The 27,400-nt window shown below is 55.5% G+C and overlaps 1 protein-coding gene across 1 annotated transcript in view; it reads left to right on the top strand.

The window, feature by feature from the left end:
• Positions 1-23,859, top strand: part of TTLL8 (tubulin tyrosine ligase like 8) — a 58,116-nt gene extending 34,257 nt beyond the window's left edge. The window contains 6 exon segments of the mRNA XM_053199557.1: positions 860-1,008; positions 3,072-3,315; positions 5,313-5,748; positions 6,338-6,818; positions 23,238-23,509; positions 23,511-23,859. Coding sequence (XP_053055532.1) covers positions 860-1,008; positions 3,072-3,315; positions 5,313-5,748; positions 6,338-6,818; positions 23,238-23,509; positions 23,511-23,582 — 1,654 coding nt within the window. The 3' untranslated portion in view covers positions 23,583-23,859.
• The last annotated feature ends 3,541 nt before the right edge of the window (positions 23,860-27,400 follow it).

The following is a 27,400-nucleotide window of genomic DNA, read 5'->3' as shown; positions in this document are numbered from 1 at the left end:
CTAAACACATTATAAAATTAAACAGAGAAATTAATGTCCTAAAAAGTGTGTGTGTGTGTGTGTGTGTGTGTGTGTGTGTGTGTATAAAACCGTGTTTGCAAATTAGAAAACTCAGTGGTATAGAGATTGTTTTCTTCCCAAACTATAGATTTTCCAATCTGTAGATTTAGTGTAATCCCAGTCAAAATCTATGCAGGGATTTTCCTTGAGGGCTGAGGTAGAAGGAATTGACAAATGATTCCGAAATTTATTTGGAAATATAAATGATTTAAGAAAAGCCAGAAAACCTTGATCAAGGAAAACAAAATTAGAGGACTTCTACCCGTATTTCAAGACTTACTATAAATCTACAGTAATCACGACAGGGTGGCAATGGGCTGCCTGCACTAACAGACCAGTGTAACTGAACAGAGTCTGGAAGCAGATCCTTGTGCACGTGGTCACTTAAGATCAAGGTGCCACCTGCAGATCCACAAGGAAGAGTCAGTCCTTCCACTAAATGGCACTGGAGCAAAGAGCATCCTTACAAACAAAAAAAGTGTATCTTGAGTCCTGTCTCATAAATACACAAAGATTAATTTGAGACGTATCATGTGATATGTGAAAGTTAAAAAAAAAATTGGAGTATATTTTCATGACCACAAGGAAGCAAAGGTTTCTTAAATAGTTCACCAAGAGCACTAATCATAATAGAGAAAGTTGATAAATTGCATTTTGTTGACATGAAAAATGCTGTTTATCAAGAAACACTACAAAGAGAATGGACAGACATGTCACAAAGTGGAGGAATATGCTGACTACATGCTTACGCGACAGAGGTCTCACGAATCTCACGGACTCTCTGGATCTTGCCTTGTAGCGGTGATGCTTTCATCTCCAATTCGAGAAATCACTTTTCGCAGTGCCAGGCCCTGCTGAACAAAATCACGTCTGTGAACCCTCAGACGGAGATCGACGGGCTTCGGAACATCTGGATCATCAAGCCCGCAGCCAAGTCCCGCGGCCGAGGTGAGTGGAGGCTGGGGGCCGCGAGCGGCCATCTGCCGCCCCCAGAACACAGTGCGCCAGGTGCAGGTGTGCGGGTGCAGGTGTGCGGGTGAAGGTGCTCAGGGGTGCAGGTGCATGGTGCAGGTGTGCAGGTGCACAGGTGCTCAGGTACAAGTGCGCAGGTGCACAGGTGCATGGTGCAGGTGTGCAGGTGCTCAGATGCAGGTTCACGGGTGCAGGTGCTCGGGGCGCAGGTGCAGGTGCACAGGGCAAGTGTTTAGGTGCAGGTGCACAAGTGCACAGGTGCATAGTGCAGGTGTGCAGGTGCACAGGTGCTCAGGTACAAGCACACAGGTGCGGGTGCTCAGGTGCATGGTGCAGGTGCGCAGGGCAAGCGCTCAGGTGCAGGTGTGCAGGTGCACAGGTGCTCAGGTGCAGGTGCGCAGGTGTGCCGCTGCAGGCTCGAAGCAGGGCAGACAGCTCCATGACACTGGTCTTCACGCCTGGGTTCCAAGTTTTGCGCATTAACTAGGATGTTCCCAAGTTAAACTGGGCTGGAGTTTCTTTTTTTATATCACCTCTCCCAATGTGCCAGCTGCTAGGACAGATTGAGGACTTCCATGTCAAACAACAGTGGAACTCCTGTCACTTGGTTATTTTTTAAAACTCACCTGTGAGCACCCGTCTCTGTTGGAGACACGTCCTTAACGCCTGTAACTTTTGTCTGTGGCTTTTGTCCGATGGGCTCAGGTTTTTCACCTCATTTTGTGTTGTAGCTATGACTGTGTTCTCTTTATTCCTAATGGTGAATACTGTGTGTTCTTTTTTAAAAACAGATTTTCAAGGTTTTTAAATCTTAATTGTGCTTGCAGAGAACCAACCTTAGGTTGCAGTTTCCCAATTTCCTGTGAGGGATTTTTTACCCCCTTGGCTCTGACTTTAATGCTACGCCTATTTATTTACAGTCTTTCTTGTACAATAAAAGCCTTAAGTCTATGAAATTTCCTCCAAAGATGGTGCTCGCTGCAACCCCCATCTTGTTAGTGTTGGAGGGTGTTCTCACTCTCCTGAGTGTCTAAGTAGACTTCCCTTTTTTGTTTGGATATTTCATTTTCCCCTTGAGTTATTCGAAGCGTTTTGTTGTTTCAAATTCATAAGTGGTTCATTTTTATGAGACTTAAACAGTTTCATTAAGTTGTGATGCTACTGCATTTGGTCCTGCACCTCTGGGCCTGTGCCCACTCTCCCGGAGGGCCTCCTCCCCTCCAGGCTGGCCCAGGGACTCCTCCCCTCCAGGCTGGCCCAAAGGCTCCTCCCCTCCGTGCTGGCCCCTCCCCTCCAGGCTGGCCCAAGGGCTCCTCCCCTCCGGGCTGGCCCCTCCCCTCCAGGCTGGCCCCTCCCTTCCGGGCTGGCCCAGGGGCTCCTCCCCTCCAGGCTGGCCCCTCCCCTCCGGGCTGGCCCCTCCCCTCCAGGCTGGCCCAGGGGCTCCTCCCCTCCAGGCTGGCCCCTCCCCTCCAGGCTGGCCCAGGGGCTCCTCCTCGGGCTCTATCCTGAGCCTGATCCTCTTGCCACTAGCACCTGTCTGCTCCCTCCAGTCCATCAGGCCCGACCTTCCTCCCACTGTAGAGCGTGGAGCCTGCTTGGGATTCTCTCTCTCTCTCTCTCTCTCTCTCTCTCTCTCTCTGTCTCTCTCTCTCTGTCTCTGTCTCTTTCTCCATTTCCCCCACTCACTTGCTTTCTCTCTCTTTCAAATAAAAAGACAACAGATGGTGACAGATTATCTTTGTCACTGTGATAAAAAATAAATAAATAAAAGTGCCTCTGTCCCCATCTCTGCCCCTCCCCACTCTTGTGTCCTCCGTTGAGACTTGTGTCCTCTGTTGAGACTTGTGTCCTCTGTTGGGCTGGCCCCCTGCTGGGAGAGCGCGGGGGATGCTCTGGTTGTGGCCTCCGCGTGAGGACAGAGCCTGCCTGGCTGCCCAGCTGTGCTGTCTCCTGGTCCTGGATCAAAGCCGTCTTGGGTCTCGGGGCCGAACCGCGACCATGTGTGCCGTGCCCCTGGGCTGAGCGCGGACCTCTTGCAGACATAGTGTGCATGAACCGAGTGGAAGACATCTTGCAGCTGGTGACCGCAGACCACCCGTCTGCCAAGGACAACAAGTGGGTGGTGCAGAAGTACATCGAGACGCCGCTGCTCATCTACGACACCAAGTTTGACATCAGGCAGTGGTTCCTGGTCACCGACTGGAACCCCCTGACCATCTGGTTCTACAAGGAAAGCTACCTGCGGTTTTCAACACAGCGCTTCTCCCTGGACAACCTGGACAGGTCAGTCGGAGCGTCAGCCCAAGGGGGCGCGTTGGGCGCAAGGGGTGCGCGGTGCGCTCCCGCCAACAGCCGCGGGAGATGGGCGGGGCGCCAGGCCACGTTTGCGGCACCCGTCACCGCCTGAGGCACCACTGAGGAAACCGAGGCTCGGGTAGGTTCAGTGATCTCCATCCCCAAGGGGCAGGCCCAGGCCGACTGTCCTTCAGACCAGTGCTCTGCACCCCCGTGATGTGGGTGTCTTCTCCAGAAAATCCTAAAAGCACCATTGCCATGTGCCCACGAGGTGCCAGCTGGCCTGGGCATGGCGTCTCCACAGCGGGTCCAGAGCCACCCTCGTGGCGGCGGCTGCACCCTCTGCCAGGAGGGCTGCGTGGCCGGCCGTGTTCCCACGCACACCCCCAGCTGGCCATCTGGGTGTGCACACCCGCCCGCCTCGCTGGCCGTCTCTCTCTGGATCCGCCCGACACGCAGGCCAGGGCACTTTTGGAGGTTCCCAGGGCACATGGGCTTGTGCCAAGCCCTCAAGCCCCTTCAGTAGTCCCTGCCGTGCCTCCTCTTTGTGAGTCCCAGAAGCCCTGGGGTGGGGGGTGGAGGGTCCTGCAGATGGGTAGGGGGGCTTGCTGGAGCTGCGGGGGAGGTAGGGGTGCAGCCCCTGACGGGGAAGCCTGTGGGATGTGACAATGCCTGAGGGGTCCTCTGAGGCCCCTGGCCGTGCCAGGCGAGCGGGAGCACCTGAGCCAGAAAAGGCCAGAACAGTGTGAGCAGCACCCCAGATGTCAAGGCCCCCGGGGGGGCAGGGTGCTGGGGAGGGTGTCTCATGGAGGTGCTGAGCAGAGGCTCCGACATCCAGGAATGGGGTGCCAGGGGTCGGTGACCCCACACTTGCCGGGATCTCCAAGTGGGCAGGATGTGTGTGTGTCAGAGATGGTGAGGGCCTCTTGGCAAAGCCTCAGGAACACGCTATCCTCAAGGCGGAGAATTTCCACGGACTCTGTCCAAACCAAGGGTTCCCTGCTCTGCTCTGTGACCCCGTCGGGCGTGTGGGGCTGGGTGCCTAGGCGTCCTGACCGGGGGCTTTACAGGGGAGCCATTGAGAATTGGGAGGACTGACCACTGTTCAGCTACTAAACGGGGCCCCCAGGCTAGGGGCTGTGGGGAGTGGAGGTTCCGGCTGGCCGCTCACGGAGCGAATTCGTCTCTACCGGGCCAGGGGCTCCTGCACAAGCGAGTTGAGCTCACTGCACAAGAGCCTCCTGGGCAGCGAGAGGCCCACGGAGGCCCTTCCAGCCCTCCCGCCCGAGGCCACCTGGCCCCACCAAGCCCTGAGGGAGTGCCTGGCAGAACTCTTGCCCTCTCTGAGCCCCATTTCTCCATCTGGGACCATAGCCCTCGCCCCAGGCAGAAGGAGATTCCCCGAAGTCGTTCTGACAGGGCATCGCCCAGCCTGGGACATTGGCACTGTGGGTCGGTCCACCACCCAAACTCCACTGTTTTCGGGTTGGTAGACCCTTCCGTGTGCCTATATCTTGTTTCTTCTGTCTGTCCCATGGAAGTACGACCTATCCAGGGTCACAGGACAGGCTTCACCATCCAGATCCAGATGGTTCATCTAGGCCAGGGTATCTGTTTCAAAACCTGTTTGCAACAAGGCAAGAGTATCAATTAATTAATGAAACTTTTACAGAGACGTTTTCTCACTTTGTCTCACCTGACCAGCTTTTCAAGGGCCCCATGTCCATTGCCAGGTGCAGATGGGGAAACTGAGGCTCTGGGAGCTCTCTAAGCCCCTCCTGCAGCCGCCCTGAGCCAGGGGGCGGGGCCACGAGAGCTGAGTCCCCGAGGGGGGTTGGCGGTGGCGTGGGGGTCCGTGGGGGGAGGTGTCTGCGCGGGCGTCAGGGTCGGTGGGGCATAAGGGTTTTGGGGGCCTAGGTGGCAGGGTCCGGGCCGCAGGTCCAGAGTCCCCGGGGCCACGGCCTGACCGTGGCCTTGGCTCGCAGCGCCATCCACCTGTGCAACAACTCCATCCAGAAGCACCTGAAGAACGACGAGGAACGCAGCCCCCTGCTGCCCTACCACAACATGTGGACCAGCACCAGGTTCCGGGAGTACCTGCAGAAGAGGGGCCGCGGGGCCGTGTGGGCCAGCGTCATCTACCCGGCCATGAAGCGGGCCGTCGCCAACACCATGAGGGGGGTGCAGGACCACGTGGAGCCACGCAAGAACAGCTTCGAGCTGTACGGGGCCGACTTCATCCTGGGCCGCGACTTCCAGCCCTGGCTGATCGAGATCAACTCCAGCCCCACCATGCACGCGTCCACGCCCGTCACGGCACAGCTGTGCGCCCAGGTGCAGGAGGACACCATCAAGGTGGTGGTGGGTCGCAAGGTTGACCGCAACTGCGACGTGGGCAACTTTGAGTTGCTGTGGAGACAGGTGAGTGGGGGCGGGACGGGGGGGGGGGGGCGGTCGCACCCGCTGCTGCCTGTCCCTCCGTGGCTGCAGCCACTTCAGGCAAACTGGGCAGTGACTCCGGACGCCCCCCACCCCCAGGGGAGACTCCCCCGGCTCCAGCCACCTTTGCTCCGCTCCTCCGCAGCCATCCCCCCGCTCTGTGGCCACCACAGGGAGGGCCCCTGCCTGGACTCGTGGGAGGTCCATGGTGTCCAGACTCCGAATACTAGGCTGTTCCTTCCCAGCCTGCAGTGTCCCCCCTCCTCCCCCCTGATGAAAACCGAGTCCTCCTTCAGGGGTCTTTCCGACGCCCACTCCCTGCTGGGAGTCTTCCTGCCGGCCAGGCCGCGGCGCTGGGTGTTCACTTTGCGGGGCCCTCTGGCTGCCGGGGGAGGACCCCGTGTCCGAGCCTCCTTGGAGCAGGGGGCGGGCGCGGGGAGGGGGGCTGGTGGGCAGCCCAGCCACAGAGAAGCTTCTCCAGCCAGCGGGCCGGCCAGCAGGTGCGGGACAGGGGAGCACGGGTCTCTGGGCAGGGCCAGCCGCACCCCCAACGCGGCCCTCCTCCTCCCAGCCTGCGGTGGAGCCTCCGCCCTTCCACGGGTCCGACCTGTGTGTGCAAGGCGTTGGTGTGCGCAGAGCCAGGAAGCCGATGCCGCCCGTTTCCGGCGCTGACTGTCCATCCGCGCTCCCGGACCCTCAGCCGCCGAAGGTGCGGTCCCCCTCCGCCGTGCCAGGCCTGGCTCCGGGCCGCCCCCCGACGGCTGTGCGCGGGGACTTGAGGCCGGACGACGCACAGGCGCCCGCTTGCACCCTGCCCGCGCCCCTCAAGAGGCCGGCCGAGAGACGCTGCGAGGCGCAGTCCGCCAGGAAGTCAGCGGTCGCCACTCGTGACTTTCAGCTCGCAGACTGTCAGGCCCCGAAAATCCGCCTTCCCAAAGCCGAGTCCGACAGACGCTCGGGGGCCGACACGGTAAGCGCGCGGGCACGGCTGGCCGTGCTCCCGAGCGTGAAGACACCGGAGGGCGCCCTGTTTCAGCCGCTCACGCCACCAGGTAGCGCTGCGGGGGCGCTGACGCCGCGGGCTACTCGGGGTGGCCTGCTCCGTGGCCTCCAGGGCGAGGCGGGGGCGGGGAGCGTGTGCCGTGGGGGCACCGGCCCCGGGCCTGGGACTGGCCGGGCTGTTGGGGTCGCGGGGTCCCCGCAGCAGCAGTTCCCAGGGCCCCTCACAGGAGCGGGTGGGTGGCCTCTGTGTCGCTCTGCGTGCGGTGTGGCGCGCATCGGGTCGGGTCGGGCGCCAGCGGGCCACTGGGCTCCTGCACTCAGTTTTCCGAGGTTCCCAACGGAGCCGACCCTGCGTGACCTGCCAGCCTGCCCTGGGCCCGGGCTCAGGGCACAAGACAGGTGTGGGGCAGCCCCGAGTCTCTGGGGGGTGGCCCTGCCAGGTCTGTACCTCAGTGCCCTTCCCCAGAGTGGCCGGAAGGTATGCGTGAGGAAAAGGCAGGAGCCCGGCGGCTGCCACACCCCTGCCTGGTTCAGCTCCTCCTGAAACACACCTGCTGTTCCCTCCACCTGCCTGGGTCTCTGTCTGTCTCTCTCCCCACACCTCCCTCCCTTTCTCCCCCCCTTTCACCCCACCCCTCCCTCCCTGGCACCAAAGCGTCCTTGCCGTCCGTCCGTCTGCTGGCTGGCTCTCTCCCCTGGAGTGCAGGTCCCTAATGGCAGCGATCTTCTGCTGTCTTCACCGCTCACCCCGGCAGCTGGGGCTGTGCGGGGGCCCACGGGCGGTGCCCGGTAAGTGTCTGTGGGGCGAAGACACAGGTTGTCCTCAGCGCTGGCCGGCCTCGGCCGGGAGGACACCCCCAGTCCCGCCCACTCTCCTCACCTCATGTCCAGTCTGCCACTGAGGCCGCTCGGCCCTCCCGCTCAGCATCTCGCCTCTTTCCGGGTTGTTTGCTGTCACGAAAAAACACAGCGTGCACCTTTCCGCAGGCATCTTTCTAGAAGCGTAGCGTTGAGGGGTGCACACAGCCTCAACTTAGCTGCGGTAACACAGCACTGCCGACGGCTGGCTTAATGACAGAAAGGTGTTCTGTGAACGTCCTGGAGCCTGAAGTCCGGAGTCAAGGTGTTCGCAGGGCCGTGCTCTCAAGGCTGTAGGGAAGAATCCCTCCTGGTCTCCTCCAGCTCCTGCTGGCTGCTCGTAATGCTTGGTGCTCCTTGGCTTGTCCTTGGGCCACTCCAGGCTGCGCCCCGTCCTGACGTGGTGTTCCTTCTCTGTGTCTCTGTGTCCAAAGTTCGCTCTTGTAAGGACACTGCTGTTCGATTGGAGCCCACCCCCTCCCTCCAGGGTGCCATCTTAACCTGATGACATCTGCAAAGGCGGTTTCTAAATAATGTCAGATTCACAGGTTCCAAGTGGACGTGACTTCATGGGGAGGGGGTCTTGAACCCGGTACACTGGGCCTTATGAGCACGGCCAAAGGGGCTGCACTCTGACTGCATTCACACCGGGGCCGTGCCTCCTGCTGCTGCCGACACTTGGTGTCAGCATGTGTCTTCGTGTTCGCCTCTGGAGACAGCGCGATGGCGCTCATTTGCATTTTGCTGCTTACCAGTCAGATGGCCCATTTTCAGGCGTGTGTTTCCCCTCCTGAGAAGTACCCACTTAAGCCTTCCGTCCAATTGTCCGTAGACTCTACTTCCGGAAGGGTCTCTTTCTTCTCGACTTGGAGGAGTGACGTCTATTCTGGATTCTCCTTTTCCGTTGACTGTTGCAAATACTGTCCCCACTTTGTGATTTGTCTTTTTGCGTCCTTATGACATGCAGAACCACCTTGATTTTGATAAACCCAAGCTGGTCAACCTTTTCCTCTACGGTTGGTGATTTTTGTGGCTGGTACCCTTACCCTGAGCTCATGAAGACAGGCCCCGGTGGCGGCTTCTTCTGTAAGTGCCACTTGCTCGTGCATTTCGGTCTTTAACGCTCCTGGAGTTGATTTGGCGTGTGGTGTGAGATGGGTTTGATCGCAGTTTTACGGGGCTCCCCACTGTGGAAAGGCCCTCCCCACCTACCTGCAGCTTGCTGCTGTCACGGACGGTGTCCCTGGACTTTCTGGTCTGTCCGTCTGCCCTGGGCCAGTGCCGCAATGTCCTCCTTACTGCAGCCCACTAGGGCGTCGCTGGGCTGGTCAGGCAAGTCCCATGATCTTGTTTTTCTTCCTCAGAAACGACTCCGCTCTTCTGGACTCTTGACCCCTTTACTTCCATACCAGTTACAGAGCCAGCTTGTCAAGACGCACCAAAAAAAGTTTTACAAACATCTTTAAAGGATTTTTACATTTTATTTATTTCTGAGAGACAGATGTGAGTGGGAGAGGGGAAGAGAGAGAGAGGGAGACACAGAATCTGAAACAGGCTCCAGGCTCTGAGCCGTCAGCACAGAGCCCGATGTGGGGCTCGAACTCACAGACCGCGAGATCGTGACCTGAGCCGAAGTCGGACGCTCAACCGACTGAGCCACCCAGGTGCCCCTGTTTGCACTTTTTTAAAGTTAGATTTAGTCTTACATGTGTTTTTATTTTTGATTCTAGGGTAAGTAGTATTAAAATTTGTGTTTTTTCTACAGATTGTGGCTGGTTGATAGAAATGGAATTGATTTTTATGAACTGATTTCTTTTTAATCCAGCCATCTGGCTAACATTTCTATCAATTCTGTTAATACATCTGAAGATTATTTCTCTGAATAATTTTATTTCTTCTGAATAATCTGAAGATTATTATTATTTCTCACATACACAGTTATGTCATCTGAAGAGTTTTCTTTTTCCTTGCCATCATTATACCTTTTGTATCTTTTTCTTTATTGCACTGTGTACAACTTCCTTCATTCATTGCATCTCAGGTGCATATGCTCTGGTTGGTCATAATCCTTGGTTCATGGCATAGTTTCATGGTTTGTCCTTACATGGCCCATTCTTATTCAGATTGTCTTAAAAACATATTTAGAACCAAACAGTATCTGCACCCACCCGTCTCTGGCACCCCTGTCTTCCTGAATCACCCCTGAGGGGACCATTCTCCTTTTGTTGCATCTATCAGTATTCTTCAAAGATTTTTCATTTTAAGCTGTTTTTACTTCTTTAAGAAGGGCATCGCGCTTACCCATTCGCCAAATATCAAATTGCTAAAATTCATCTGTGCTGCTGAATCTTTACGGTAGCTCATTTCTTTGTGCGACTATCTCACAATTATTCTTCCGTGTTCCTGTGTTGTGTATTTAGATCGTTTCCAGGCTTCGCTGTTGTGATTGATGACTCTTGGAACATTCTTGCATGTGTCTCTTGTGCACAAGTGAGTGTTTCTTGTGAGTAGATGCTTCAGAACGGGATTGCTAGCTCATTTTCACCAACCAAATGGACCTAAGAAAGCAGTCTTGTTGTGATCTTGATTTACGTCTCACTGGTTGTGTTAAATATCTCAGTGTGCGTTTGTTAATTATGTAAATTCCTCTTCTGGGAAATATCTGTTCATCTCTTTTGCCTGTTTTTCTGTAGGGTTGTTACGCTCGTAGTATCTGTTGTGAACAGTTTCTCCCAGTTTGTAACTGCATTTTCAGTGTTTTAAAGGTATCTTTTGATGAAAACTGTGAATTTTAATGTGGCCAAAGCTATCAATATATATTTTTAAAAGTGCTACTTTTGTCTCGAGAAACTCAGGGGCGCCTGGGTGGCTCAGTCGGTTAAGCGTCCGACTTCGGCTCAGGTCATGATCTCGCGGTCCGTGAGTTCGAGCCCTGTGTCAGTCTCTGTGCTGATGGCTCAGAGCCTGGAGCCTGTTTCAGATTCTGTGTCTCCCTCTTTCTCTGACCCTCCCCTGTTCATGCTCTCTCTCTCTGTCTCAAAAATAAATAAACATTAAAAAAAAAAAAAGAAAGAAAGAAACTTTTCCTTAGGGAACCTGGATGGCTGGTTGGGATTCTCTCTCTCCCTCTCTCTTTGCTCCTCCCCTACTCTCATTCTCTCTCTCTCTCTCTCAAAAGAAATAAATAAAATTTTTTAAAGAAAAAAGATAATTTTCCTTACCGTGAGGTTTAAAAGATTATTTATCTACATTTATTATTAAGAGTTTCAAATTTTGTCTTTGACATATAAGTCCTAACCTATCTGGAGTTGATGTTTGACTATGGTGTGGTAACAATCAAATTTTATCTTTGGGGTGCCTGGATGGCTCAGTCAGTTGAGCGTCTGATTTCGGCTCAGGTCATGATTTCACAGCTCGAGTTTGAGCCCTGCCTCGGGCCTGGAGCCTGCTTCAGATTCTGTGTCTCCCTCTCTTTCTACCCCTCCCACTCTCTCTCTCTCTCTCAAAAATAAATAAACATTTTAAAAAATTTTAATTTAAAAAATTTATTTGAAAAATTTTATCTTTCTCCATAGGAATAACAACTTTGTTTCATTTATTTGTTGAAAAATGCCTTTCTTTCCCACTGTGAACTGACATCTCACTCTGTACATGCATGGGTCTGTCTCTGGAGTGTCTGTTCTATTCCACAGATGAATCTGCACCCCCCCCCCCCCGCAAGGTTGTACTGTCTTCACATCTGAGGGACAATTTGCCTCTCTGCCCATCTTCCTAAGTGTTCTGGTCCTTCTTGGATTCATTCCCTTCTATATAAATATCATAATTGTTTTTATCAAGTTCCACCACAAATCCTATTGAGATTTTGATTGGATTTGCGTTGAATCCCTAGATCAATTGGGGGGAAATTGACAAATTAATGAAATCTTATCTTCCTACCAATGAGCGTGATATATTTCTCCATTTACTTATGTCTTCTTTAAGTTTCACAACGTACCCAATAGAGATTGTGTCCATCTTTCATTAGGGTTATTCTTAGTACCCTGATAGTCTTGTAGCTGCATGTGGTGTAATTTTCTCATTGCTTGCTGCTGGTGTGTAGGATGTAACTGCTTTTCATATTTTAATTTTCTATACTGCCACATTTCTAAACTCTCTCACGGTTTCTAAAAATGCGTACGTATATTCTGAGTTTTCTACGTAAGTAATTCTATATCACGTGCAAATAGCTTCATACCTTCCATTCCACCCTTGTCTATAATTTCTTTGTCTTGTCATATTTTCCTGGCTAGAACTTCCTATACAGTATTGGGTATTATTTTTGAATTCCTGATTTTAAAGTGAAGGTTTCTAACATTTCCTCATTGATAATGACGTTTTTCCTAGGTCTTTGTAAGTCATGGCTATAAATGTAAATGTATCGACACTCTAGCATGTTAAAGAAGTTTCGAATTCTTACCAATTATTACTCTAATTCTTTATAATTATTCTAATTTCTTTCAAATTTGTATTGTATGTGATGAATTTTCTCAAAACCGTTTTTTGCATCTGTGAAGTTATCATCAGCTTTTTCTCCTTTGTACCGTTGAAGTAGCAATAACATCAATTGGTTTTTTAACTTTGTGTGATGTTGGACTTGATGTACGGCTGGATTTTTTTTTTTTCTCACGTGTAGTTAAAATTCATTCTCAACCAAAATTTGTTCACACTACTATTTCTTGGCATTTACGTCATTTCTGATTCAGACGATTACAAATAGCGCTGCTATGACTGCTCTTCAGCCTGGGGAACACACATCTACTCCGTTCCGTCGCAATGGAACGCGGAGTCTTGGATTCAGCTTTGGCAGGCGCTCCTAAGGAATTTCCCAGAGCGAATGTGCCAGTTTACATCCCCAACGACGTGAGGGCATTCCAGTGGCTCCGTGCTCCTACCAACACTAGCTGTTGTCTTTCGGTTTGGGCCATTCTGTAGACGAGCGGTGGCTTCACATCGTAGCTTCGGTTTGCCTTCCCTGATGACTAATGAAGTTCGGCACCTTTTCCTATTTATGTTCCATTTGAACATACTCTGGTGAAGTGCCATTTTTGCATTTGGACAATGTTTTTGGTTATTCTACTCCTATTGGCTTGCAGAAGTTCTCTAGATAGTCCAGATTCAAGTGCCTTGGTGGGTTTAGCTATTAAAAAGATCTTCAAGGCACCTGGGTGGCTCAGTCTGTAGCCCATGTGACTCTCCATCTCAGGGTTTTGAGTCCCACGTTGGGTGTAGAAATTACTTTTGTACTTTTATTTTATTTTCACTTTTTGAGAGAAAGAGAGCACAAGCAGGGAAGAGGGGCAGAGGGAAAGAGAATCTTTTTTTTTTTAATGTTTATTTACTTTTGAGAGACAGAGACAGAGTGCAAGCAGGGGAGGGGCAGAGAGAGAGGGAGACACAGAATCCGAAGCAACTCCAGGCTCCGAGCTGTCAGCACAGAGCCCGATGTGGGGCTCGAACCCACAAACCGTGAGATCATGACCTGAGCTGAAGTCGGACGCTTAACCGATGGAGCCCCCCAGGCGCCCCTGGTTTTTTAATGAGGTTCCTGCAGGAATCACGCTACATTGCAAAGGCACCTTTCTCCCCTACCCCATTGGCATTTATCCAGCAAGCATTTATTTTTCACGTGTCTTCGGGTCAGCTGCAGCAATGCTGGGTTCAGCTGGGGAACGCTGATCTGGACTCCAGCCTGCAGGTTGGTTCAGATTTGCTCCATGTGTCTCCTCCTCCGGGGATCTGTGGCTCCCCAGGGCGTCTTCTTCACGCGGCAGGTGGTATCAGTGTGAGAGAGCAAGCCAAACCGTGCAGGCACCTGGAAGCTTCTATCACAGCTGCACACATGGCACCGGCCAGACTCAAGTCAGTAGGCGAGGAAGGACACTTACGACAAGAAGGAGGAGGAGGAGAGGAGTGAATATGGTCTGAACAATAACCAAATGTACAACAATCCAACGTCTTGGTCACCAGTATTCACTTACCTTCTACAGAAAAGATAGGCTCACCGCCTCCTGCTCCAAAAGTGTCCCAATCACGGTCTCAGGCTCCAAGTCCCAGACGTGACGACCCTACATCTTCTGGATTCTACATCCTCTCTCCTTCCTCCAGATAGCCATGAGCCACAAAGACAGATCTGGTCTGGGATTCACTTGGCCCGTGGCTGTTTCATGGATGCTGGCAGAAGACATGAGATTCCTAGATCAGAGACAAAGGACATTATTATTCGCTGCACAGCACGGGTAGCAGCACGTCTATGACAGTCCCACGAAGATGATGTGATATGGCCCAGGTGTGTGCTGCACACAGTGTGTTTGTTGTGTCACTGATTCGGGGAATCCGCCACTTTGGTTTTTTTAATGTTTGTTTATTTTGAGACAGAATGCACGTGTGCAAGTGAGTCGGGGAGGGGCAAAGAGAGGGAGAGAGAGAATCCCAAGCAGGCTCTGTGCTGTCAGCGCAGAGCCCCACATGGGGTTAGATCCCACCGAGCTTGAGATCATGACCTGAGCCCTCTGAGCCACCCAGGCGCCCCTGCTGCTTTAGTAGCAAGCAGTAAGCAAGCCTGCTCTCGGTCTGGAGGGAGAGACCATCTCATCCCTCAGGACTGCTCACTGCAAACATGACCCTGAGAAATGGCCCGGGTAAAGGGCAGTCAGGGCCTTGCGTTCTTGGCACACCCAACAAAGCGTGTAGGGTGCTCAAAAGACCCGTGGAGGACCGTCCCTCCCAACAATCCCCCCCATCGGTCCTCGGCCTCTGGCGAGTTTTGACACGAGTGTCCACTCTACTGGCCGCTCAGATTAGTCTGGCCGACAGAGACTGACACCAAATCCGTTCAACTTGTCTGGTACGTGTTTGTTCAAGGCTGCCTTCGTCAGGCTCCAGGTGGCGGGAAGAGGCCCACCTGCGGCGCTGACCTCAGCCGTGTCCTCCACACCCAGGACTCGCGTGCGGTGGGTCCCAGGGGGCACTGGCGGGTCTTATTTCGGACAGTCAGGGCGCAGTCCGTGGCAGACCTGTTACTCACCAAGACCCACACGACGGAGTTGAGACCTGATCTTTGATGTCATTGCCAACATGGGGTGCAATAGACGGGCTGAAAAGCAGCGCCCCACGCCCCCGGAGAAGCTTCTGTCCGCTCGGCTCCCACCCTTCACGCACGGCCTGGAGAGCACAGGTCTGTCCAGTTGGGCTTTGCTGTTAAACTTGCTTCGGCTGTGCCACATGGGCCGTGTGGCTGAGACGCTGCACCTTGGTGGCCGTGCCTGCCATAACCCAGCTGGTTTCACAGCCCACGGATGGAGGTGGGAGACCCAGTGGCGGGTCACACCCAGTCACAGCCGCTGCTGGACGGTGCCTCTGGGCCGCATGCCGGGTCTGCAGGACGGACAACACCCGACGGCCCCATCCTGCACCTCCAGGCTCTAAGAGCTCCCCGCAGGTGCATGCTCCTGTCCCCCATCCATGGCCACAAAATCAGTCCTCCTTTTCTTCCACCATCCCTTACTCCCTTCTGGAACATTCATCTGAAGGGCCAGGGCTACTGGGGATGGACCCTGTTTTGGTGCTCAGGGACCCTGCCGCCCCCACAGGAGAATCCGGGTGGCAGAGCCAGAACTAAGCCCTCCTGGGGCCCAGCTGCCAGCGGAGGGTGCAGAGACCCGGCGGCCTGGGGCAAGCTCCGTGCCCAGCAGCGAGGAGATGGCCGCGTCCCCCGGAGGGGGCGAGGAAGCAGGGCGCGGGCCCAGCACCGCCTGCACAGTACCACACGGGTGGCAGGCGGCCTGGGGTGCCACCGAACACCCCAACAGTCGCCTGTTGTTGGTTGCCAAGGCGACAAAAGGCACACCACCACATGCTGGGTCAGGGGTCGGCAAACCGCAGCCTGTTTCCATGTGGCCTGTGGGCCAGGAGTGGTCTTTACCTTTGTAAAGGGTTGTAAAAAAATAAATACATACAAGAGCGAAGAGGCGACAGACTTCCCTCTGTCCCTGTCATGGCGTCTGCTGCCCCCTCCACAGATGGCGACCGAAACCCAGCTTGCTGCCCCTGAGCACTCCTGCCGGTGCCGCAAGCGGATCAAGGGGATCTTCTGCCTCCTGAGTCACCGCAGCCGAGCCTCACGCTTTGCCGCCTCCTTGCACAGGTGCCCCTTCCGGGACAGGACACGTCCCCACCGCCCGCCAGCTGTCCCCAGGCCAGCACCACCTGTCCGGGGCTTCTCTCCGTTCCGGGCACCGCAGAGTGAGCCAGGAGTCCGCGGTGAGCATCCCACGCGGCCAAGGGCTCCGGCTCGCGGGACAGAAGCCAGCGTGTCCCTGCCACGGGGCGGCAGGTCGGCTGCGCCGGGAGGGCTCTGTGCAGGCTAGCCCCGGGCTTCCGGGCCGCCAGCCGGGCCACCGGCCAGCTCCACGAGACCCCTCGTCCTCCCGGCAGGTCTGTGTTCCCAGAGCCAGCCGGCCAACCGAGCGGTGTGCCTGGAGCCTTCGCTGCACCGCGACCCTGGGCCACAGCAGGTCCCCAGCAGGCGGGAAGCACGTTGTGTTCAGGGGCTATTCTCGGTCCCCTGCGTTTCCGCAGAGATCTCAGAATCAGCCTGTCGACTCCGGAGGAAGGAAGGAGGGAAGGAGGGAAGGAGGGAAGGAAGGAAGGGGAGAGAAGTTGCTGGGGTTCTGTCTGGGATCGCCCTGAATCTGCAGGTCACTCTGGCGAGAACTGATGCCTCTCTCATTGCGTCTTTCAGACCGCGATCACGATCTGCTCCTTTCAACTGAGGCTTCTCCCCTCGGCTGTGTTTTGCGTGTTGGCGGTAGGGGTCCGGCACGTACTTCGCCAGGGTTCTTTCCCCAGGCATCGGTGGCTTTCATGCCGTAGCGAACGGGACCTGTTTTTACAGCGTGTTCGAGGCACGGCATGCACACAGTGAGAGCAGGTCTTGCACAGACACCTGCGCCACCCCCGCCTGGGTGAGGGGTCCCCGCTGCGGGAAGCCCCTGCGCCCCGTTCTGTACTCCGGCCGTCGGCGACAACCGCTACCCGCTGGTCAGCACGGATGGCTTCCCACCGCGCGCTCACACCGCCTGTTGCACCCGGCCTGTTGTGCGTCTGCCACGCGGTGGTGCGCTCGCTGTCCCCGCAGAGGTCCGGGGGTCCGCCCGCCGCGCCTGCAACGGCCGGGGGCCTGCATCCCGTTCGGCGCGGCCGTGAGGGCACCGGTCTGTGTGTACGCCAGAGGCCGGTCCTCCTGCTTTGCCGGCCACCGCGAGGCTCACCCTTGGCTTTGGAAGAAACCGCCGGTTTTCCGCCGTGGGCCCGACGTTCCGGGCTCCCTCCCTCGTCTGTGAGTTCTGGCTGCCGCGCATCCTCGCCCACCTCGGTATCGTGACCCTTAGGTTTGTGGCCACTCTGGTAGGCGTGCTTTAATTTGTGTTCCCCTGACGACAAATCATGCTGGACATGTCGCCCTGCGTTTGCCGGCTCTGCAGGCGTCCTTGTGAAGTGCCCGTGGCTGCCGTCTGCCCACTTTTAAATTAGGTCGTTTGTCTCCTTATTATTTATTTGGCGCTTTTCATATAGGCTGTCAGGGGTCTGTGTATTGAGAATCGTTTCTCCGAGTCAGTGGCCTGCCCTTTCGCTTTCTTGGTGACGCCGTTTGAAGGCTAGAAGTATTTCACGGAGCCTAATTTGTCCGCTTTTCCTTTTGTGACAGGGCCCTTGGCATCTCGTCTGAAATGGCTTCGCCCACGCCCAAGTCGTAGAGATGCTCTCCAGTGGCTCCTTCTGGAAGCCCTGTGGCTTTGACCTTCACAGTTTGATCTGTCATCCATCCTGAGTTAATTTTCGCGCAGGGCGGGAAGGCGCCAAGGTCCATGTGGTTTTCGTAGCGACGGCCAGCGGACCCGGCGCCGTTGCCGAAAGGGCTGGCTTCTCCGCCCTGAACTGCTTGGCGCCTCGTCAGAAACAGACTCTCCGGAACGAATTCTGGCTCCTCTGTGCTGTGCTCTGTTTCAGCTTACCTTTCCTTGTACCAACACCACGCTTCATCACTGTCTCCACTAGTTTGGAAAACTGTTCTGGAATGCGAGAGGGCAAGTTCTCCCGCACGATTTCCTCCTCAATGCTGCCCTGGCTGTTCTGCGTCTTTGGGTTTTTCTGGTTTGTTTTGTTGTTTTCTCTACAAAAATCTTTATTTTAACATTTAAAAGAAAGCTATTCTCTGTCTTTTGAATTTTCCTATAAATTTGGCCACCCGCTTGCGCATCGCTCCAAGAAAGACCTGGTGGGCTTTTGACTGGGATTCCATCAAATCTGCAGGTCATTTCGGTACGGAGACGTCCAGCGTGAGGCGTGACGCGTCCCAGGCCACCTACGTGCTCCTTGGGTTTCCTCTGTGATGTCTTAGCACAGAGTTTTTTGTTTTGTTTTGTTTTTTTTAACGTTTATTTATTTTTGAGACAGAGAGAGACAGAGCATGAGCAGGGGAGGGTCAGAGAGAGAGAGGGAGACACAGAATCCGAAACAGGCTCCAGGCTCTGAGCTGTCAGCCCAGAGCCCGACACGGGGCTCGAACTCCCGGACCGTGAGATCATGACCTGAGCCGAACTTGGACGCTCAACCGACCGAGCCACCCAGGCGCCCCTAGTGCAGAGTTTTTAAGTCAAACTTACTCAGATGTATTTGATATATTCTTGATACTTTTATAAATGTATTCTATAAATTTTGATACTTTTATAAATGGTGCTTTTTTATCTTTTTTTGTTTTTTTTGGTGAGAATATATAAAATCTACTCTCTGACAAATTTCAGTTATTCCATACAGCGTTCTCAGCTGTAGTCACCGTGTCTTACACGACGTCCTCAGACCGTAGTCATCTGTGTGTGGACCCTTTGACCAGCCTCTCCCTGTGTCCCCTGCACCCAGCTCCTGGCAGCCACTTTTCTGCTCTGTTTCTGGGAGTTTGACGTTTTTCTTTTGAGATTCCACTCGCAAGTGTTACAAATGGCATTTTAAATTTTATTTTCCAATTCCTTGCGCCAAGGTATAGAATATTCCATTGTTTTTTGTACATCGACACTATAGCCCAAAGTACTGGTAAATTCACTTCTTGGTTCTCGTAGTTTGTAGATGCCTTTGGATTTTCCACAGAACCACATCACCCCGTGTCTTCCTTTCTCGCCTTTAGGCCTTTGTTTCTCGTTCTTGCCTCGTTGCACTGAGAACCTCCGGTAGTGACAGTGGGCAGGAACCCACCCGGGTGCCGGCCGCGGAGTCTCCATGCACACCTCGTCACGTCTGTCAGACGCGGCTCCCGCCACCCCCTTGTTTGCTGAGTGGTCTTCCCCTCCTTCCTCCATCCTGCCCCCGCCCTCCCTCTTGGCTTCCTCCCTCCCCCCCCCTTCCTCCCTTCCCCCCTCCCTTCCCCCCTCCCTTCCCCCCTTCCTCCCTTCCTTCCTCCCTTCCTTCCTCCCTTTCTTCCTCCCTTTCTTCCTCCCTCCCTCCCTCCCCCCTTCCTTCGTTCTTCCTTCCCCCTTCTTCCCTTTCCTTCCTCCTTTCCTTCCTCCCTCCCTCCCTCCTTCCTTCCTTTCCTTCTTCCCTTCCTTCCTCCTTTCCTTCCTCCCTTTCTTCCTTCCTCCTTCCCTCCCTCCCTCCCCCCTTCCTTCGTTCTTCCTTCCCCCTTCTTCCCTTTCCTTCCTCCTTTCCTTCCTCCCTCCCTCCCTCCTTCCTTCCTTTCCTTCTTCCCTTCCTTCCTCCTTTCCTTCCTCCCTTTCTTCCTTCCTCCTTCCCTCCCTCCCTCCCCCCTTCCTTCCTTCTTCCTTCCCCCTTCCTCCCCTTCCTTCCTTCCTCCCCTTCCTCCCTTCCTTCCTTCCTCCTTCCTTCCTTTCCTTCCTCCCTTCCTTCCTTCCTTCCTTCCTTCCTTCCTTCCTCCCTTCCTTCCTTCCTTCTTTCCCTCCCTCCCTCCTTCCTCCCTTTCTTCCTTCCTTCCTCCCTCCCTCCCTCCTTCCTTCCTTCCTCCCTTTCTTCCTTCCTTCCTCCCTCCCTCCTTCCTTCCCTTCCTTCTTCATTTCCTTCCTCCCTTCCCCCCTTCCTTCCTTTCCTTCCTTCTTCCTTCCTTCCTCCCTCCCTCCTTCCTTCCCTTCCTTCTTCCTTTCCTTCCTTCCTTCCTCCTTCCTCCTTCCTTTCTCTCTCCCTTCCTTCCTTCTCCTCCTCCCTTCTTCCTCCCTTCCTTCCTCCCTTCCTTCCTTCCTTCTTTCCCTCCCTCCCTTCCTTCCTCCCTTTCTGCCTTCATTCCTTCCTCCCTCCCTCCCTCCTTCCCTCCTCCCTCTCTCCTTCCTTCCTTCCTTCCCCCTTCCTTCCCTTCCTTCTTCCTTCCCCCCTTCCTTCCTTTCCTTCCTTCCTCCCTTTCTCCCTCCCTTTCTTCCTTCCCCCCTCCCTCCTTCCCTCCCTCCCTTCCTTCCTCCCTCCCTCCTCCCTCCCTCCCTCCCTCCCTCCTTCCCTCCTCCCTCCCTCCTTCCTTCCTTCCTTCCCCCTTCCTTCCCTTCCTTCTTCCTTCCCCCCTTCCTTCCTTTCCTTCCTTCCTCCCTTTCTCCCTCCCTTCCTTCCTCCCTCCCTCCTTCCCTCCCTCCCTTCCTTCCTTCCTCCCTCCCTTCCCCCTTCCTTCCCTTCCTTCTTCCTTCCCCCCTTCCTTCCTTCCTCCCTTTCTCCCTCCCTTTCTCCCTCCCTTCCTTCCTCCTTCCCTCCTCCCTCCCTCCTTCCCTCCTTCCTTCCTTCCTCCCTCCCTTCCCCCTTCCTTCCCTTCCTTCTTCCTTCCCCCCTTCCTTCCTTCCTCCCTTCCTTCCTCCTTCCCTCCTCCCTCCCTCCTTCCCTCCTTCCTTCCTTCCTCCCTCCCTTCCCCCTTCCTTCCCTTCCTTCTTCCTTCCCCCCTTCCTTCCTTCCTCCCTTCCTTCCTCCTTCCCTCCTCCCTCCCTCCTTCCCTCCTTCCTTCCTTCCTCCCTCCCTTCCCCCTTCCTTCCCTTCCTTCTTCCTTCCCCCCTTCCTTCCTTCCTCCCTTTCTCCCTCCCTTTCTCCCTCCCTTCCTTCCTCCTTCCCTCCTCCCTCCCTCCTTCCCTCCTTCCTTCCTTCCTCCCTCCCTTCCCCCTTCCTTCCCTTCCTTCTTCCTTCCCCCCTTCCTTCCTTCCTCCCTTCCTTCCTCCTTCCCTCCTCCCTCCCTCCTTCCCTCCTTCCTTCCTTCCTCCCTCCCTTCCCCCTTCCTTCCCTTCCTTCTTCCTTCCCCCCTTCCTTCCTTCCTCCCTTCCTTCCTCCTTCCCTCCTCCCTCCCTCCTTCCCTCCTTCCTTCCTTCCTCCCTTTCTCCCTCTCTTCCTTCTTTCCTTCCTTCCTTCCTCCCTCCTCCCTCCCTCCATCTTTCCTCCCTCTTCCCTTTCTCCCTCCCTTCCCTCATGAATGACACAGAATGTATCAAGTGATCTCCCTGCTTCTGTTGAGATGATCTTAGTATTCTGCTGATGTGGCAAATGGCACTGATGGATCCAGGAATGTGAAACAAACCTTCCCCCTTCCCAGCCTCTTCCTGTCTATAGCAGGATGATGCCACTGTCACCTTTGTTCCTGACACTGGTTACCCGCCCCTGCCCTCATCAGTCAGGGTTTTGTCAGCTTTCACTTGGCTTTTTCAGAGAACCGGTATTTTGTTCAACTTTGTATTTCCCATTTTGCTTACTTTTGTTTTTACCTTTACTATCCGATTTGTTCCTTTAGTAACTTCTTTAGCTGGATGGGTGGCTCATTAACTTGCAACGTTTGTTTTCAATACATGCATTTAAGAATCTGTTTCTCTTTATTTTCTACTGTAACTGCATCTGAAAATTGTTGAATATCGTATATTTTGTACTGTTTGGTTCAGTATTTTCTGATCTCCATTACAATTATTTCTTTAATCCTTCATTATTTAGAAATTGGTTTCCTATCAATGTGTTAACATCTGGTTTTATAGTTAGCTTTTGTTTTCTTGTTAGAGTAACTGTATCTTGACCAGAGACTATGGTCTGTCTCACTACAATACTTGGGCGTTTGTGGTAAGTTGCTTTGTGTGGTCATTTTTTGTCAGTGCTGCTCAGTGCTCAAAAATAATGTGAACCCTGCAATTGTCGGGTAAAGTGGGATCAGGTTTGTTCATTGTGTTGTTCAAATCTTTTGTGTTATTAACCGAGTTGTTTTGTTTTTTTTTTTTTTTTTTTGGTCTGCTTTTTCTATCAACTGCTAAGCAAAGTACAGTAAGAATTTTGGGGAACGTATCTGTCTCTCATAATTCTGTCCACTTTTGCTTTATATTTTTTGGACTGTGATTGATTTTATTTTGGTTAGAATTTGCCTGGTGTATCTCTTCCTTTCAACCATTCTCTAACCTTATATTTTATCTATTTCTCTGCATAAAATTTGACTTTTTAATTTTTTTTAATGTTTACTTTTGAGAGAGACCGACTGTGAGTGGCAAAGGGGCAGAGAGAGAGGGAGACACAGAATCTGAAACAGGCTCCAGGCTCTGAGCTGTCAGCACAGAGCCTGAGGCGGGGCTTGAACTCGGGAACGGCAAGATCAATACCTGAGCCGAAGTCGGATGCTTAATCTACTGAGCCACCCAGGCGCCCCTAAAATTTGGTTTTTTTAATCCAGATATTGACAACACTCTTTTAAGTGATGCATTTAATATTGACGTTTTCTGTGATCATTTACACACGTGTATCTGTATATTCTGTAGTAATCTATTATTGCATAACAGACTAATCCAGAAGTTAAGCAACAAGGCCCCTGGGGGGCTCAGTCGGTTAAGTGGTTGAGTGTGTGACTCTTGGTTTCGGCTCGGGTCGTGATCTCACAGTTCACGGGATCGAGCCTCGTCGGGCTCTTTGCTGACAGTGGGGAGCCTGCTTGGGAGCCTCTCTCTCTTTCTTTACCCCTCCCCCACCTGCTGTCTCTCTCTCAAAATAAACAAACGTTTTTTAAAAAGTTAAAGCAACAAACACTATCCCGTGAGTTTCTGGGGGTCAGGAATCCAAGGGGGGCCTAACTGTGCAGGGCTGGCCCCCCAGTCTCTCTCACGGGGTCAAATGCTGGCTGGGGCTGTATCCGCAGGCTTGAAGGAGGCCGGGCCCACCTCCACGAAGGCCCACTCACGCGGCTGGGGGCCTCAGCGCCTTGCCACGGGGCCTCCGAACACGGCGGCCAGCTTCCTCCAGAATGGGTGAGCCGGGAGTGCAGGCCTTAGGGAGTGCAAAGTGACGGCGTCCTGCTGGTCCGAGGGCACAGCGGGCAGGAACCTGGAGGCCGACAACTTCACTTACCTGCTTGGATTGTTTTTTTCTTTAACTGTTCCTTCTTCCAGTTTGGAGGTGATCGCTCTATTTCTGGTCCTTCAGGGGCTGCCTCGAATTACTAGTTACCAGAGTCTGAAGTTAAGAAAATCGTCGTCTACCCCCGCCCAGCCCAAACGGTGACCCTCCGGCCCGGCAGGTGCCACACCCCTGGTTTCTTGCAGCTGTCGTCTTGCAGCTTAATCCTGTCTTTATTTTAATCCCACTAGGTGTTGTTCTTATCACTGCTTACACCGTCTGGGTCTTTCTGTATCTACCCACGTACATTCCTCTCGCCCTTCATGCCTCCACGCGTCTCAGACTTTCAACATGGACTCTGCTCAAGTCAGCTCTAGAATGTCCCTCGGGCGGGGCCTGGGGGCGGCACGCGCACCCTCCTTTCGGGGCCGCAGAGGTCTTTCTGGCTGGCGCTCCAGAGGCGGCTCCTCCTCTGCCGTGGAGTCCCCCCACTCTTACTCGCTGCTCGGGCCTGGCGGCTGCCTGCCTTCCTCCCCAGGAGAGCCCTCTGTTCCGCCCGCTGCGTCCAGCTGTGCTGTCCTTTTTTATCCTCCTAACTGGGACTTCCTTAATCTGCATACTGGTGCCCTAATCAGTTACGGAAACTCGAAGCCATTGCCTCCTTCCCTGGTGGCTCGATGGTGTTTGTGAAGCCCTGTGGCTCGCCGACCTCCAGACCTCCCATCCCTCGCTTGTTTGGTCTCTGGAGCGGCCTCCCAACATGTCTCATCAGTGCCTGGTACTCTGTGATCCCGCCCCAGAAATTCTAATTTTAGTTATCTTATAGCTTCACTTTTGAGAAGTTCTGCTTTCTGATAAAGCTATTTGGTCGTATTTGTGGCTCCTTTCCCTGCCGGTGAGCCCAGAACCCACCCAAAGGCACGTAGCTCGCAGTCTGTAGGCTGATGGCCCGTAATTCTCATACTTGAAGTTTGGGGTCAGGCTCTCATACACTTCCTGAGGCTCGCTCACATTTTATGACAAATGCCTCATTTTCTTAAAATAAATTACTTGTGGGGATTGGGGACTGGTGCCCCCGCTGCCCCCAGGAAGGCCACTCGTTTTAAGTCCAAAGCCTGATGCTCTGGAACCCTCACCCCACCCTCACCCCAGCCCAGGGACAAGAAGTTGTCATGAAAATCTGTTCAGAGGCTAGCTCAGGGTCCGTTTCCTCTGGGATTTCCACGGCACTGCTCAGCACCACGTGGCACTCTCAAAGTCCCCGGGGCGCAGGGCAGGGCAGGGCGGGATATTTTCGTTCACCTTTGCACCTAGGGTGGGTGTCTCTCACCCCTCTTCTGTCCTCCACACCCCATGAGGCCTTGGAACCTTGGGCTCCTGGTGACCCTGGCTGGCAAAGCCCCAGAAGAAAGGCCCACCTGCCCGCAGCCTTGTTCAGATAATTCCTTGCTTTTTGCCAGTGTTTTGTTGCTTTTAAGAAAATGCTTTTCATATTTTATGCCCCGGGTCCGGTGGTTTCCACCGCAAGGGTGGTCTGGACCCCCATCCAGCGCCCCCCATCCAGCGCCCCCCACCTTCCCTTTCACACCCGCAAGATGCCTGAGGCGCGGCTGTCCTGCTGCTTAGCCCTCCCCCCAGCCGGGCCCAGGGCTCAGGGTCAAGGCCTCTCCTTCCAAATCCCACTCCCTCCACCCACCTCTGGCTACCAGTCCCTGGCCCCGTCCTCCTTGGCTTGAAACTGGCCTGGCCTCTGTCCCTTCTGGCCCCAGGGCGGGCTCTGTTTGGCCCTGGGGTGCGTTGGTGGGCAGAGCTGCTGTCCTTGGCCAATGTGCCTGCCTGCACCCCCGCGTCTCACACCCTCGTGCCCCACGCAGGCCCTGGCGTGTCCTGTGGGACAGGCTTGTCCCAGCCCCTCAGGGTGGCATCGTGCCCGGGCTCTGGCTCAGTATCTGCTCGAGGCTCCAGGAAGCCCTCGGCTGCTTTGCATAGGGGTTGGGTGGCCCTGCTCCCACCCACCCCGCCCAGACCCCCGGAGGAGTGACTCAGCACAGGCCATTGGCGGTGGGTGGCTCTGATAGGCGTGGCGTCCCGGCCCGTGGCACTCCTGGGCTGGGCGGCTGCTGGCTGGGGAGTGCCCTGGCCCCCAGGCCAGGAAAGCCTGGGGAGCCCTGCCCTGCCCCTGCACGCTTGCCAGCTGGGCTTCTGGGCCACGGGCAGCCCGAGGGCTGACTCAGGCCTCAGCACAGCGGGGGAGCGGAGGGAGCTTGGCCCAGGCCCACCCCACGCCCTAAAGAGGGCTGGCCGGACCCCTGGGGGCGACCTCGGATCAAAGGCTGGAGGCCAGGAGGACAAAGGCAGAGGGAGCCTGGCCAAGGTTGCAGCTTCTTGGAGACCTTGACTGCCCCCCCACGAAGGGCACACGATGTCACTTGCCTGCTGGCCTCCCCCATCCTGGGGTGTCAGAGTAGCTGTGTGGTTATCCTGAAGCAGCAGCTTCAGCACAGGGGGATGACCTCTCCCTGTGGACGGCCAGCCTGCCCACCCTCACCTGTCACGGACACTGCCGGGCCACCCGTCCGCAGCCCTGCTGGCCACAGCACCGTCACCCGACAAGGTCACCACCTCCTGGGCCAGCGCACTGGTGTCCGGGGGGCGGGGGCCAGCACAGAGACCAGCCTGCCTGTGAGGTGGACAGCTCCCCCGCGGGGCCAGTGCCCCCACCCCCAGGCAGCCAGTGGGCAGAACAGCAGCACTGAGACCAGGCCTCATCTGTCAGCTCTGGCAACCCCCGGCCCCAACATCCCAGCCTCCCTTCAGAGCCCCTCCAGCCACTGGGCTGCCCGGGGCTCTGGGTCCTGACCCAGGACACTGGCAGTGGGCATGGGGGGCTGCCCTCACCTCTTGACACCCAATTGCGTGCCCACAGCCCATCTTGGTCCAGGCCCAGAGGGGACAGGGTCTGAGCTCAGACCTGCCAGGGCAAGTGGAGCTGGGTCCTTCTGGGCACAGCCTGTGCTGAGGAGGGCTGGGGGGACTAAGGAGGCTAGAGGACAAGCTGGAGACAGTGGCCCCTCTTCAGGCACCAGTGGGAGAGTTCGGGGCAAGAGGGCCAGAGGTCTGGGGTTCCCGCGGCCCCCTCCATGCCCACGTGGCCCGGGAACCTCCACCCTTCGCAAGCAGGCTCCTCCCTGGCCTCCTAAGCAAGGGCTGCGGGACATTCCGGGGGCACTAGGCAGGTGCTCCTGGGCCCTGCTCCAAGGGGGGACACCAAGGCTGGCTATGGGGAGCAGGGTCATGGGTGATAATGGGGCTGTGGGCTCCACCGAGTTTAAATGTGCTCATGACCTCTACAGCAAGCCCTCTGCTTGCCTCCCTACAGGTGGAGGGCCAGGGCCGCTTAGCGGGCGCCTAGTCTACCTGGCTAGGACCACCCACCCCTCGGGAGGAGAGAACAGGCAGAGGGTTGTGAGGGCAGATGAGCAGGGCAAAGGGGACAATCCCCAGTCCCCACAGCCTTCACTCCAGGGATGCGCCTAGACACGGCCCCCTTGGCCTTGAGTGTAAGTCTGGGGTTTTCTGAAAGCCGGGGAGAGAAGGTTGGGGTCTGTGTGGAAGTGGGGGGACTTGGGGGCCGCTGGGACTGGACTAGACCCTGGCCTTGCCCAGGGTGGCCATGAGGTAGGCGCGCCCTAGGGAGCAGCGTCAGCAACCAGCGAGAGTGTGGCCAGGGTTAGGGTCTTAGGGCAACAGGTCTCTGGGGCCAGCGGGCCTGCTCCGGGGCGGTGGGCGTGACTTCCCGGCCGTAGGGCCGGGGGCTCGGCGGGCGGGCGTGGCCGGCGGCGGGCGGGCGTGGCCGGGGCAGGTGGGCGCGGTCTCAGGGCCTCTCTCTCTCCCCAAGGGCTGCCCAGGGCCCTCCCAGCGCCCTGCCTAGTGTGCCGCGGCTCGCTGCCGCCCGCCCGGCCCTGCAAGCGCTGCCGCTCCTTCTGCGCCGCGGTCCTGCAAGGCGCCTCCTTCGTGCCCTTGGGCGGCGGGCGGGGCGGCGGCGCGTCGACCCCGTGACGCCGAGGACCAGGACGCCGAGGACTGGGATGGGACAGACGCGCCCTGGCCCCGCGGCCCCTAGAGCGTGGCTGGTTTCTCTGGAAACCGACACATAGATGTGAGACCTTGTATACGGAGCTATTTTAGCGAAATTGTGCGACTTTAGCATGGTATTTCTTACGGACCCCCACCCCATCGCGGCGCCTGCGCCCCACAGCCATACACCCACGTACCCCTCCTCCGCCAGAGGAGGACGCCCCGCGCCGCCCTGGGCAGAGAACACAAACAGCCGCCTGGCGTCCCGGGCTCCTCCAAGGAGCCCCCTCCTCTGGAGCCCCTCCTTGCTGGAAGGCGCCCCCTCCCCGCCTCCCCT

The sequence above is a fragment of the Acinonyx jubatus genome, chromosome B4, assembly GCF_027475565.1.
Source record: "Acinonyx jubatus isolate Ajub_Pintada_27869175 chromosome B4, VMU_Ajub_asm_v1.0, whole genome shotgun sequence".
In the NCBI taxonomy this organism is placed as follows: domain Eukaryota; kingdom Metazoa; phylum Chordata; class Mammalia; order Carnivora; family Felidae; genus Acinonyx; species Acinonyx jubatus.
Note: the sequence above shows the minus strand (reverse complement) of the source record. Positions and strands in the feature narration are given on the sequence as shown.